We start from the raw sequence: 14,794 nt of genomic DNA on the forward strand, positions 1-14,794 counted from the left end.
CACAGTTTAGAATGATGAAAAGGTTAAATAACTGCCCAAATATATATATATAATTCTCATATCACTACACCTAAAACTACTAAAAAAATATTTTTGCTCAAATACAGATTTTTTTTTAATTCAAAAGAATATTACAAATTTTAAAGTTGTAAGGTTTAAGTTGAAGGACTATAATTACTAAAGCATAAAATATATCTAAATAGAAAAATAAAAAAACACAAAGCACAAAAAATTCATAAAACCTACACTAAAATTACAATCAAAACTGAAAATATAAAAAGCTATTTTTTATATTAAAAGTAATACTAAAATCACAGTTAACAGGTAACAGGTACAGTGCAACAAGTGTTTTTTTTCAGTGAAGATCATACCGCGATTTGTCCTTTGCCCATAATTCTGTCCGTGCTCTCTCCGTCCTCCTTGTTCATCTTAGCTTTATTGTAGCTCTTCTCATAACACAGTAGACGTAATGTATGTGAGCCCTCCAACTCGATCTCAAACTCCTATGATAGAAACAATACAGAAAAACTACATTACCCAGAATATATACACAACAAATACACACAGTCTGCCAAGAAAAACTTCTGAATTTGCTTCACAAATCTTAAGGATACTTCTGACCAGACTTAACACCTGCCATGCTTCATTTCCTCGTTTTCTCCCATTCACTTTGGGGATAGTAATTGCTCTTAATTAAAATGTAATATAATTTGTCCAGAAGGCCTTCATATTCCACATGGCCTTGCTTCTGCTGCTCTTAATTAAGATTTAATGCCTCAAGAGCATTTCAGCAGGCAGGTCTTTTGGTATTGATGGTGTAAAGACAGTGAAAGGTCACGTGGGATTACCTCATTCCACTTGGGTTCTGTTGTGTATCTGTACACTCTTGTTTTGGCTTTATTCACAAAGATGCCGAAGGAGTCCACCTCTAATGTGCAATACAGATCTAAAGAGAGGAAGCAGTAAGAGGATCTGTAAGATGTGTACATAAACTTTGATGAGCACAGAGAGGAAGAAAGAAAGAGACATACTTAAGCTCTGTTTAAGTCCAGAGGCGGAATGGACAATTACATTCAAGAATCCATACAGTCCAGTAGATTCATCCTCTGTAAGTGGAGAAAAAAAAAATAGAGGAAACAGTTCAAAACATGTCTAAAAAATTTTTAAATACTGAAATACAATACAACAGAGTCACACCTCTGGATAAGAAAGGTTGTGGAAAGACCAGTCTTAAGTAGCCCAGGTATATTTGTAGCAATAGCCAAAGTCACATTGTATGGGTTAAAATTATCGATTTTTCTTTTATACCAAAAATCATTAGGTTATTAAATAAAGATCATATTCCATGAAGATTTTTTTATATATCTAAACTTAATTTTTAATTAGTAATATGCATTGCTAAGAACTTCATTTGGACAATTTTAAAGGCGATTTTCTCAATACTTAGATTTTTTTGCACCCTTAGATTCCAGATTTTCAAATTGTTGTATCTTGGCCAAATATTGTCTTATTATAATAGACCATACATCAATGAAAAGCAGTTTTATTCTGCTTTCAAAATTTTATTAAATCACAATTTCTTAGTCTCACAAAAATGGACCCTTATGACTGGTTTTGTGGTCCAGGGCTACATTTTAATTTTGATTTGACCCTTTTTGTGTTAAATCCAGGAAAATCTGTGAAGACCTGTGTAACTTTCTTACCCTCTTTATTGACAGTGAGGGGTAACTGATGGACCGTCTGGAGTTTGACACAAGAGTTTGTGAGCATCTGAAGCTCCATGGATGTCAGGCTGAAGGTCTTAAAGCCTGGAAAATGACCAAGCTTTCAGTTGAAAAACAAAACAAAACACTTTCCCTTGATCAACAACTGCTGATTTCAGCAACAATGCCACTCACATTTCTTCTGCAGTTCTCGGATTACTTCCTTCCACTCTGAGCGCTCGTAGTCCGATGAGATCAGAAACATGTAGCTCTGAAGTAAGCATAATCAGAATTGTTAAAAAGGAGTGTAAGCATGAAAATCAGATACGACAGAAAGGCTGTGTATCACTGGCTCTTACCTTTCCGTTACGGTTGTATACTCTGAGGGGCATGTTTGGAGAGTTTAGCAGCAGTAGTGATTCCTGTTCTGACAGCTTCTTTTTCAGCCTTTCCATGACCTTTGACCCTTTGTTGGCCCTCTGTTGAGGCAATAAGCAAAAAGCAATCTTAAAATCTACTGAGCTGTAAAACAGCGGTTTTCTAATTTAATATACTTTAAAACAGAATTTATTTCTGTGATGCAAAGCTGTATTTTCAGCATCAATACTCCAGTCTTCAGTGTCACATAATGCTTTAGAAATCATTGTAATATGCTGATTTATTATCAATGTTAAAAACTTTTGTCCTGCTTAAATTTTTTGGAACCTGTCATACTTTTTCAGGATTCTTTTATGAATAAAAAGTTAAAGACAGCATTTTTTCCAAATAGAAATCTTTTCTAACAATATAAGTCTTTACTATGACTTTTTAATCAACATTTTTAACACATCCCTGCTGAATAAAAGTATTAATTTCTTTGAAACAAACTAAGAATTTTTTTTTTTTTACTAACCACAAACTTGATAATGTATGTTGTTATAAAAGATTTGTATTTTAAATCAATGCTGTTTTTTAACGTTTTATTCATCAAAGAAAGATTTCTGAAGGATCATGTGACACTAAAGACACTAAAATGATGCAGAAAATTCAGCTTTGCATCACAGGAATAAATTCTATTTTAAAGTATATTAAAATAGAAAGCCACAATTTTAAATTGCAATATCATTACAGAATATTACTATGTACTTTTAATCAAATAAACGCAGCCTTGATGAGCAGAAAAGACTTTAAAAAAACATTCATTTTTGACGGCAGTGTATGTTGCCCAGAAAAGCATGTCTAGGTCAGAAGGTTTTGAGACAGTCAAATAAACACTATGTTAAAAGTTTTACATTTAAAAATTTGGGGTTGGTAAGATTGTGTAATATTATTAAAATATAAAATATTATTTTTCAATATATTTTAAAAATCTAATTTATTCCTGTGATGTTAAAGCTGAATTTTCAGCAGCCATTACTGCAGTCTTCAGTGTCACATGATCCTTCAGAAATCGTTCTAATAATTCAAACAGCATTTATTTGAACTCATAATCAATTGTAAATATATGAATATAAAACTATTAATAGACAGTGGGGTCTATAAGTCTGACAATACTTTGTTCACATTTTTCTAATTTCATGAAGCATTTGAGTGAGTTGCCTAAAATGTACCCTCTCTCTCTGGATCTCACTCCTCAGGGACGAGATTTTAATTTTAATGGCATCCAGCTCCTCATCAGGTGCTTGTGGGATAGACAGGGGCTCAGACTCTTCTGCCGTTTGGAAGGTGAGGTCCGAGAGAGGAATGTACCACTTGGAGTCATACTGCTGGCTCTTCCTGCAGACAGACAACACAAGGGGGAAATGGGGTAATGGGAAAAACAATTTAATATCCAAGCAAAAATACATCCTGAAATCAGATTATAGAGCACTGATGTTGGTGCAGACTGGGCCCACAAGTCTGAAGAGCCAGGATGTTAGGCTCAGGTTGTGAAAATAATACAAGTGTATCTGACTCAACAATGCCTATATGGAAAATGAAAGCTGAAGTGGTCCAATTTTTAAAAATAGGAAGAGAGCGAGATGAAAGAGCAGACAGAATTATGCAAAGATAGAAACAAGAGAAGATGAGAGAGAAATCAAAGAAATTTTCCATACCCTCCAATCTGTTTCTTCAGTTTGGCACAGAGCAGGAGGTCAGTGAAGAGAAAAACATGCCGTAGTTTCCGAGCCCCTTCGACGAGCTCCACCATGAAGCCGTCCTTCAACAGCTGCCGGCTCTGTCATACACAAAAACAATGAAGGCAATTTTTAGTTCACACATTATGACGGCATTTTAGTGCCACATAAAAAAATTCTAAACGAATGAGATTAAAGCCGTAATAATTTGAGAACAAAGGCAAAATATTTCGAGAATAAAGTCGCAATTGCGAGGATAAAGTCAAAATATTTTGAGAATAAAGTCGAAATTATGAGAATAAAGTTGAAATGTTTCAAGAATTAAATCGTAGCAATTAAAGTCTTGAGAGTGTAGCCCGTGCATGCAAATAGCTCGGATTGGGAGCACCAGGAGAGTTGCCAGGCCACTGGAATTTATATAAATATTTGTGGAATTATTAGAAGAAATCATACCATGTGTTATACTCACAGGGACAGTATGCTTGGAAATAATATTTCAGGTCTTCGATTGCATTCATTAGGCCTATTTGTAGTGCGCCAGCCACCCAATAATAGCAATAAGCTTTGTGCTTTTTAATATAAAACAGTCTGACCTTTGTCAGTTTTTTAGCAAAATACAAACAATGTGCCGTCTTGCAATAATGTTTTTCAAACGCTTTAAATGTGGCGTGAAAGATCGCTGTATTCATGTGAATCAATCATCTTTTCGATTACAAAGAGACATTTGTTTCATTAAATTACACTGTTTTCTTTGTGAAAATTCCATGACTTACTGTGGTGTCCAATTTTTCATTCCTCACATGTATTTAATTAAAAACAACAATAAAATGTTTTAAAGGTTGAAGTGGACTCTAACTCGTTAACATAAGTTATATACCATTTCTGAGGTGTATAAGTGACTATTCACAAGCTGTTTTATTCACGGTATAATAGAGTAAATGACCAGAAATAATATTTAATGTCTTCCATTTATTTTTTGTAGTGCACCAGCCACCCAGTATAATCGTAATAATTTTGAGCTTTGTTGCTTTTTATATTACACAGCTCAGCTTTAAAATTCTGTCAGTTTTATCACACAATACAAAATAAAAATGTGTTTTTCCTCTTTGTTTCAAGTTTATAGCACAATATAAACATGAAGGAACATCAGAAAGAAATGAAAAAAAAAAAAAAACAGTATAGCCTAATTTAATAAAACAAATGTCTCACTGTGAATCAGTCATCAAAAAGATGAGGCGAATACAGTGATCTGTCACGCTACATCAAAGAGGATGAAAAACACATTATTGTAATAGACATACAGTATTATTTGTATTTCGCTATAAAACTGACAGATTTTGAAAGCTGAGACTTTGGAATATCTCCCGATGCTCATTTGCATGCTTTAATCTAATAATTTCTACAAATAAATTTTTGTAATTCTGACTTTATTTTTGATAAATTTTTCCTTTATTTTCATAAATTTGACTTTATTCTTGAAACCTTTCAACTGTATTCTCATAATTTTGACTTCATTGTCAAGATATTTTGATTTTATTGTCAAAATATTTCAACTTTTTTCTCATAATATTTCAACTTTATTCCAGTAATATTTCGCCTATATTCTCGTAATATTTTGACTTTATTCTAGTAATATTTCGACTTTATTCTCGTAATATTTTAACTTTATTCTCGTAATATTTCGACTTTATTCTCATAATATTTCGACTTTATTCTCATAATATTTCGACTTTATACTAGTCATATTTCAACTTTATACTAGTAATATTTCGACTTTATTCTCGTAATATTTCGACATTATTCTAGTAATAGTTTGACATTATTTTAGTAATATTTCAACTTTTTTCTCATAATATTTTGGCTTTATTCTCATAATATTTCGACTTTATTCTCGTAATATTTCGACATTATTCTAGTAATATTTAAACTTTTTAATCGTAATATTTTGACTTTTTTCTCATAATATTTCAACTTTATTCTAGCAATATTTCGACTTTATTCTAGTAATGTTTAGATTTTATTCTTGTAATTTTTCGACTTTATTCTCGTAATATTTCAACTTTTTTCTCATAATATTCCAACTTTTTTCTCATAATATTTCAACTTTATTCTCCTTATATTTCAACTTTATTCTAGTAATATTTCGACTTTTTTCTCGTAATATTTCAACTTTATTCTAGTAATATTTCGACTTTATTCTCATAATGTTTCGATTTTATTCTTGTAATATTTCGACTTTATTCTCGTAATATTTCAACTTTATTCTCATAATATTTCAACTTTATTCTAGAATTTTTATTTAATTTCTTTTTTTACAAAATGACAGATCGTTTCGCTAGATAAGACCCTTATTCCTCGGCTGGGATCGTGTAGAGCCCTTTAAAGCTGCACTGAAACGGCAATTTAGACCTTCAACCCATTAATCTGCATTGAAGTCCACTATATAGAAAAAAAAATCCTGTAAAGTTTTCCTCCAAAACATTAATTTCTTTTCAACTAAAGAAAGAAAGCTTGGATGACATGGGGGTGAATAAATTATCAAAGTGATTTTTTTATTCTGTAGGTGAACTAATCCTTTAAAATACCTGTTAATTTTGACCTGTTCTGGTGAGAAGTGCCACTAGGTGGCAGTGCCAGTCTGTTTCCAAAAACAAGGCATCAACTCTCAGAAAAGAGCAGCGAGCTGGTGTTGATGAGCCTTTGTGTTTATGAAATGAGAAAATTAGGAGGACATTTTGAAACAGGTAACTCCCGTCCACAGATCATATGCTAAGTGATAGTCCCGCGAGCCTAAGCAGTGGTTAATGTGTGAAAACACACACATATGCGCATGAAACAGCCCCCGGCCACATGTCACGCATCAGTGCTCCCACAACAACACGTCACCTCTGCAGTGGGGAAACAAAAGATGATATCACAAGCATTTCATCCAATGAGACACTCTAACCTGGCTGCACTCACCTCCACATTCAAAGACCACTCATTTTTGATGCAACAACATCACTGCCGTTGACTCACCCAAAAATGCATCACTGGACCCTTGAGTGAATTTCCCAGCACTGTGTGCTGTCTGCAGCTGGGGACACAGAGGAGATGGAAGAGTCACCGCATACTCATTCCAAAACTCCCAGCATGCCAGCCATGTTGTGCGTCATCGCATTTCCAGAACAAAGTGTAGTGGCTTGATTTCAGCTTATGACACCGCCAAAAATGAGATTCCTATTCCACATGGCTCTATTTTCTACATCCAGAAGTGTAGTGGCAAAGACAAGAGCAATCTCTACCAACAGGAAGAGCAATTACATCATTTAGTCAATAGTTCAATCAGCGGTTAACAGTGCCTATTTCTCCCCAGTTAGGCTGTTTTGGCAGTAATTAATGTGCGGGGTCTTGTGCAAGTAGATGGTTACTGTCTCAAAATAGAAGAGATGAATCCAGCAATGAATGCAGAGACTCAAAGAGCAGTTTGTGCTCAAAAGATCACACTCAGCAATATTGAAACGGGATCCTGGGAAACACAATGTTCCCCAATGCTCCCACACCACCAAGATTATATTGGTCCTGTTTCAAAGAGGAATCATACAGGAAGTGCATACCACTTCTAAAGAGTTTATCTAAAACTTGTTTGCTGAACTTTCCTTAAGAGAAAAGAAGAAAAAGAAGGGAGGGTGACGTTTACAGAAAACAATAGTGTTTGGTGAATCACTGAAGGAACTTTCGCAGATCTCACTTTGCCACAAGCTATTAATCAAAGGGAAGATGAGGCACTCTGTATGTATTTATGATTCTTGTCCCGATGGTAATTTACTTAGCCCTCCAGGGGCTGGTGTTAACAGTAGAGAGCTTTATTCTAGGGATATTCTGTGGTCATACATTTTTATATAATGACCACTAAATTGTATAATTGACCATTGATCAGTTATTATTATTTTGTTTTAAATTACAGACAATAACAATAAGCAGTAATTATTTTTATGTTATAGCAGGACACCAATAAATAGCTAAAAAAATAAACTAACTAAAACTAATTGTTTTAAAAGCTAAGGGCTTTGGTAATTTAGACATCACAACATTACAATGTACAGTATGAAAAATGGATATTCATTTTAAGGTTTGCTTATAAAGATAAAGATTACTGAATTAGCATTACTGAATGTTTTGGGATATGAAAAAAATTCTTTGAGCGTTAGAAATCTAAAAAATAAATAAAATATGTAATTTATAAAAAAAATACACTGCCATTCAAGATTTTTTATGTTTTTTTTTTTTTTTTAATAAGTTTGTTAGGCTCATTAAGGGTGCATTTTATTTAATTGAAAATACAGAAAAAAAAACAGTAATATTGTGAAATATTGCAATTTAAAATAATGGTCTTCTATTTTAAAATACTTTAAAATATAATTTATAAAAATTTAATTTATTCCTGTGATGCAATGATAAATTTTTACCAGCCATTACTCAAGTCTTCTGTGCTACATGATTCTTCAGAAATCATTCTAATATACTGATTTATTGTCAATGTTGGAAGCTTCAAGGTTACTTTCAGAAAGAAATTATTATTTTTATTCAGCAACGACATGTTAAATTACTAAAAAATTATAATAAAGACTTGAGTTGTTAGAAAAGATTTGTGTTTTGAATAAATGCTGTTCTTTTTAACATTTTACTCATCAATGAATTCTGAAAAACACATCACAGGTTCCAAAATATTACAAATTATTAAGCAGCACAACTGTTGAATGAACTACAATGATTTCTGAAGGATCATGGCACTGAAGACTGGAGTAACGACTGCTGAAAATTCAATTTTGCATCACAAAAATCAATTATATTTTGAAGTACAGCATATTAAGATAGAAAACCATAATTTTAAATGATAATAATATTTCACAAATTTAATTTTTTTCAGTATTTTTGATCAAATAAACACAGCCTTTGTGAGCATAAAAGACTTCAAAAATAAATAAATGAATAAATAAATAAAAACCTTACTTATCCCAAACTATTGAACAGCAGTATACATAACTGTGGCAATTATAATAAATGATATTAATTTTCATTATTTTTATTTTATTTACAGCTCTAAAAAGACAAGTGAGCTGTTCATTTTTTTTAATAAGCTGTTCAGTCCCTAATTCTTTCTATTCCATAAACAACAACACAATAAAAACATACATCCAACAGCAGACACCAAAACTGTGTTTCTTTCAAAGCGCACTATATATCAGCATTTACATGACTGGCATTTCCAGAACAATCTCACTGTAGGCGAAATGCAAAGCCTCTCTTCCCCTCTCTTTCTTCTTCACCCTGCAAGACACAGGCACACACGCACACAAACACATCCAAAAACAAACAAGCTTGCTATCCTACTTAAATTTCTTCTGCAAACACTGTACTATGCATAGTCTGCAAATATATACCAGTATCTTACTAACATGATGTGCTTTTTTCCTCTCTGTAAAAGAGGAGACGCTCAAACGAGCTGTCTCAGCACATCAGATGACATTTTCCAACAGTTTGCCTGCAGTAGAAACATGACAATAGCAATCTCTCATAATCACCCACTACAACTGGACTGAAACCCACTGAAAATTAAACACATACACAGCCATTCTGAATTAATAAAGTCTTTCAAACTGTTTGTGTTTGTGTGGTAAAGGCAGAAACCCCTTTTGGGCTGCACATTTTTAGCCGTCTTAATATAACATGCCATTTAAAATTATTTTGAATATGAACATGTTCTTTTATTAGCATTATAAGCATATCCCTGACAGAGTTGCTTTGTTTATAAAGAACAAAGCTGCATTTTGTATGTGCTTAAATCACCTCTCAACAGATTGTGCCCTAAAGGTACAGTAAGCAGCAAAATGCTCATTACATGAGTCTGTTGATGTGCATACGTTACGTCATCAGGTTGTGCGTTATATACGTTTGATGTGTGTTTATATGTGTTTATGTGCATAGTCTAGACACTTCATATATATATATATTTACATTGTGAATGAGTGTGTGAGTACACGGTCTGTAATGTCACGTGTGCAGCTACATACTAAGCCCATCACACGTATCACAGACGCTGAAAGCTGCTTTCTGAAATCGGCAGGTTCATTTGCATTTTAATTAAGTGGCTTCGGCCCAGCTAGTGTAGGCCTCTGGGGCCACCCTGAATCTCTTCTCTCTCTCTCTTTCTCACCTGCATACCTCCAGTTTCCAGCACGGGTAACACTGGAAGCCCATAGCTAATCAACGCAACCATGACCTGAACAATCATGCTAATGCTTCTAGCTGCCCACTGATATCAGTTCTGAAGTTACTCTTAAATAATGAGATCATTGTTCATTGGCATAAAGCAAGAAGGTAAGCTTAGGGCAGCATACTGTACCTCTTTACTTGAGCTAGATGCATCTCTAGAATAACTAAATGAAACAAATAAATGAAACAATAAAAGCAATGATACAAAAATAATAGCCGATGGCAGTAATGTTCATGTTATGGCAAGAAAACCAATTAGTGGCTCAAAAAAAAAACTATTCTATTTTGTGCAAATAAATACACTGCTGTTCAAAAGTTTGGGATTTTGAATGTTTTAAGATGTTTAAAGAAGTCTTTTCTGCTCATCAAGGCTGTGTTTATTTGATTAAAAATACAGAATAAAACAGTAATATTATGAAATATTATTGCAATTTAAAAAAGTGGTGTTTTATTTTAATATACTTTAAAATATAATTTATTCCTGTGATGCAAAGCTGATTTTTTAGCTTTATTACTTCAGTATTCAGTGTCACAGGATCCTTCAGAAATCATTCTAATAAGCTGATTTATTATGAATGTTGGAAACAGTTGTGCTGTTTAATATTTTTTTTGGAACCTGTGAAACGTTTTTCAGGATTCCTTGATGAATAAAACAGAATAATAAACAGAATTTGTTTAACATAGAAATCTATTGTAACAATTTACACTATCGCTCAAAGTTTGGGGTCAGTCATTTTTTTTTATTTTTTTTTCTTTCTTCACTAGAAATTAATACTTGTATTCAGAAAGAATGTGTTAAATTGATAAAAAGTGATAGTAAAGACTTACATTGTTAGAAAAGATTTCCATTTTGAATAAATGCTGTTCTTTTTAACTTTTTATTTATCAAAGAATCTTGATAAAAGTATCACAGGTTGCAAAAAATATTAAGCAGCACAACTGTTGAGAATAAATCAGCATTTCTGGAGGATCATGTAACACCGAAGACTTGTAGTAGTAATCGCTAATGAAAATTGAGGTTTGTATCACAGAAATTTATTATTTTTCAGAGTATATTAAAATAGATAACTGTTATTTTAAATTGCAATAATATTTCAAAATATTACAGCTTTTTCTGTATTTTTAATTAATTAAAAGCAACTTTGATGAGCATAAGAGACATAATAAAACATTAAAAATCTTACTGATCCAAAACTTTTGAACGGCATTGTAAAGAAATAAATTAACAGGTAAAATCAGTGTTTTTTTACACAATCAAAGTATATTGCAAACTTTTCATTTGGACCCTAAAGCATCATATTAACTTGTGGAAAATGGGCATCGGATGACCCCTTTAACAATGCGCATTACTAATCTAAAGTTATGTTTTAAAATATTGATGGTAGAAAACTTACAAAATATCTTCATGGAACATGATCTTCACTTAATATCCCAATGATTTCTGGCATAAAAGAAAAATGTATCATTTTGAAAGTTACATTGTTTCTAAGGTATTCTAAGATTTATTTTTAGAATGAGTCAGTAACACAAACAGTGCAGAATGCCAAAGTAATATGCCAAAGTTTAATAATCATGGTCTATTTAAATCCCTGAAGTACGAGCAATAGTATTAGTGATGCCAGCCTTAGCCAATAAAAAAATCATGGTTGTTAAATCATCTCAAAACTGTAAAAACAAAAGGAAGGTAAACATTAAAGCTTGTATTTTCTTATACTGGACTGAAAGACAATAAGCTCAACAACAACACATTGATTTCCATGAGTTCCTTTCATGCACACACTATCAATATTTGATCAGTTGGTCCGTCCGCACGCACCCGAGGGAGGCAGGCGGGAGGGGTGTAGAGAGCGGTAGCAAACTCCTCCTCACCGTTTACTTGAAGTAGGCGGAGCAAGCTCCACACAAGATGGCCTTTTATGAATAATCAATGAGTTGCGAGTCAGAGCGCGGTGGCTCATTAAGGCAAATTACACGCAAGTGCTGCTCGCCATCAATCACGCAGCAACAATTCATCTGCCACTCTCCAGAGGCCACATTGCTGGAATGAAGGGGGCGGCGCACAGAGTCTGTGTGTCGAAAGCCAAATGTATCATCCCAAGATAATTCTCTTTAAGTTTAGTGTGGGTCAGCGAGGGTATGTGCTTTCTTACTGCTTTTAACTAATGACATCATCATGACTCAAGAGCATTATTAAGCAGATACTGAGACGATTAAAAATAAATCCTACTAGATCTGAGCACAAACGACTCAAATGCAGCAGAGTTCAGTAACAAATAGAGAATGTTTTATTTATAGCATAAACCCTCTGTGGAGATGGAGAGTATATGCTAGTGTGAAAGAGAGAAAACAGCGTCGCCCAAGGATAGGTTCTGTGGAGAGCAGAGGGTGAGCAGGCTCTGAGATGGATGGAAATGCCTGGCTGTGTATCCTGATGGGAGCTCATTGGCTGAATGGCTTCAGGCCACCTGCACTATGTGCAACCTGGAATTTTGACATTTCTGTGCCCTTTAAAAATATGTTTTTGACAAACACTCTACTCCGTAAACAAGATGGAGGACTTATGAGAGTGAGGGGAAGGGGTAAGATGGAAGCAAAGAAGGGTTTCAGCGCTCACCTCTCCCTTCTTCACTGTCATGGACTGGCGGCGAGGCGTGCTCTCTTCGTTAATGCTGGACAGGAAGTTCTGTGAGATGCGGAGGGCGTCCTGCAGGAGGGGGTAATCTGGGTGACTGGAAGGTGTGTGTTTCAGAAGATCCTGTATGAAATAAACACAAACATTTGACCAAAAACAGATTTAAAACAAAGCAATTTTAGTTAAACACGTCTCAGGTTACGCATGTACTATGGTTCCCTGTGAGGGAATGAGATGCTGCGTCCTCTAGCAGACACAATGGGGGCGTAGTGCGAGTTCCCTAGAAGGGGAAAGTTTCACGTTACGCATGTAACCATGGTTCCTGAGAGGGAACGAGGCACTGCGTTCTCTAATGGACACAATGGGGCACAGCGCGAGTTCCCTAGAGGGGGAACGTCTCAGGTTATGCAAGTAACCATGGTTCTCCGAGAGGGAACGAGACGCTGCATCCTCTAGAGAAGGTTCCCAACCACGTTCCTGGAGACCCCCCAACACTGCACATTTAAGGAGGTGAAGTGAGGCCAAGTATGGTGACCCATACTAGGAATTTGTGCTCTGCATTTAACCCATCCAAGTGCACACACACAGTAGTGAACAAACACACACACCGTGAACACACACCCGGAGCAGTGGGCAGCCATTGCTGCGGCGCCCGGGGAGCAGTTGGGGGAACGGTGCCTTGCTCAAGGGACTCACCTCAGTCGTGGTATTGAGGGTGGAGACAGTGCTGTACATTCACAATCTCCACCCACAATCCCTGCCGGACCTGGGACTCGAACTTGCAACCTTTGGGTTACAGGTCCGACTCTCTAACCATTAGGCTGCCCCCATTTAGCATCTCTCCTTTGTCTGATACACCTGTTTCAGGTCTTGGAGTCTCTGCTAATGAGCTGATGACCTTAATCAGGTTTGATTAAAGAGACATGAAAAACATGCTGTGTTGGGGGGCCTCCAGGATCGTGGTTAGGAACCACAGCTCTAGAGCACACAACAAGGGTTGCAGTGAGAGTTCCCTAGAAGGGGAACGTCTCAGGTTATGCATGTAACCATGGTTCTCCGAAAGGGAACGAGCCGCTGCATCACACAATAAAGGTTGCAGCGCGAGTTCCCTAAAAGGGGACCGTTATGGGTTCTGCATGTAACCATGATTCCCCAAGAGGAAACGAGGCGCTGTGTTCTCTAGCAGACACAATAGGGACGCAACGTGAGTTCCCTAGAAGGGGCACATCTTGGGTTAAGTATGTAACAATGATTCTCCGAGAGGGAACGAGAAGCTGCGTTCTCTAGCGGACACAATGGGGACGCAGCGCGAGTTCCCTAAAGGCCGGGACACACCCAAGTTAGCTCTCGTCGGGCCATTGGGCAGCGTCTGTTAGGCTAGTCCGTTTGGTGTGTTCCACGCGGTGGAAGCAGTTTGCCCAATTCAACATGTTGAATCGGCGTCGGGAAATCAGGAAAAGCGAGAACTCTGATTGGATGCTTAGTTTCGTGAACGAGTCAGTTCCGGAGAATTAAAGAGAAAGTGATGAAAACACTTGGACTACTTGTCCAGACGCTGCCAAGTTTCGGCCTTTGTGACCACCAGTTCTTTGAAGTCAGCTTGATGTGTGAAGCACGTCTCGGGTTACGCATGTAGCCATGGTTCTCCGAGAGGGAACGAGGTGCTGCGTTTTCTAGCGGACATAATGGGGACGCAGCATGAGTTTCCTAGAAGGGGAACGTCTCGGGTTACGCATATAACCATGGTCCCCTGAGAGGGAATGAGGTGCTGCATCCTCTAGCACAGTGGTTCTCAATCCTGGTCCTGGGGAACCCCTGCTCTGCACATTTTGCATGTATCCCTTACTTAACACACCTGATTGAGATGATGAGCTCATTAGTTCAGTTAATGGATCTCTCTCCTAATGAGCTAATGATCTCAATCAGGTGTGTTAAATAAGGGAGACATGCAATATGTGCAGAAACCCCAGAACAAGGATTGAGAACCACTACTCTAGTGCACACAATGAGGACGCAGTGCAAGTTCTCTAAAAGAGGAACGTCTCGGGTTATGCATGTAAACCATAGTTCCCCAAGAGGGAATGAGATGTCTCTCACTTAAGATGGCT

General features: G+C 35.9%; 1 protein-coding gene across 1 annotated transcript in view; it reads right to left on the bottom strand.

Moving 5' to 3' along the window:
• bcr (BCR activator of RhoGEF and GTPase) overlaps window positions 1-14,794 on the bottom strand; it is a 100,880-nt gene that overhangs the window by 11,977 nt on the left and 74,109 nt on the right. The window contains exons 8-16 of the mRNA XM_073824397.1: window positions 12,669-12,809; window positions 3,779-3,900; window positions 3,293-3,458; window positions 2,063-2,182; window positions 1,899-1,974; window positions 1,704-1,808; window positions 1,032-1,106; window positions 849-946; window positions 372-503 (exon numbers count right to left, since the gene is read on the bottom strand). Coding sequence (XP_073680498.1) covers window positions 372-503; window positions 849-946; window positions 1,032-1,106; window positions 1,704-1,808; window positions 1,899-1,974; window positions 2,063-2,182; window positions 3,293-3,458; window positions 3,779-3,900; window positions 12,669-12,809 — 1,035 coding nt within the window. The remainder of the gene's footprint in view (window positions 1-371; window positions 504-848; window positions 947-1,031; window positions 1,107-1,703; window positions 1,809-1,898; window positions 1,975-2,062; window positions 2,183-3,292; window positions 3,459-3,778; window positions 3,901-12,668; window positions 12,810-14,794) is intronic.

The sequence above is a fragment of the Garra rufa genome, chromosome 19, assembly GCF_049309525.1.
Source record: "Garra rufa chromosome 19, GarRuf1.0, whole genome shotgun sequence".
Classification (NCBI taxonomy): domain Eukaryota; kingdom Metazoa; phylum Chordata; class Actinopteri; order Cypriniformes; family Cyprinidae; genus Garra; species Garra rufa.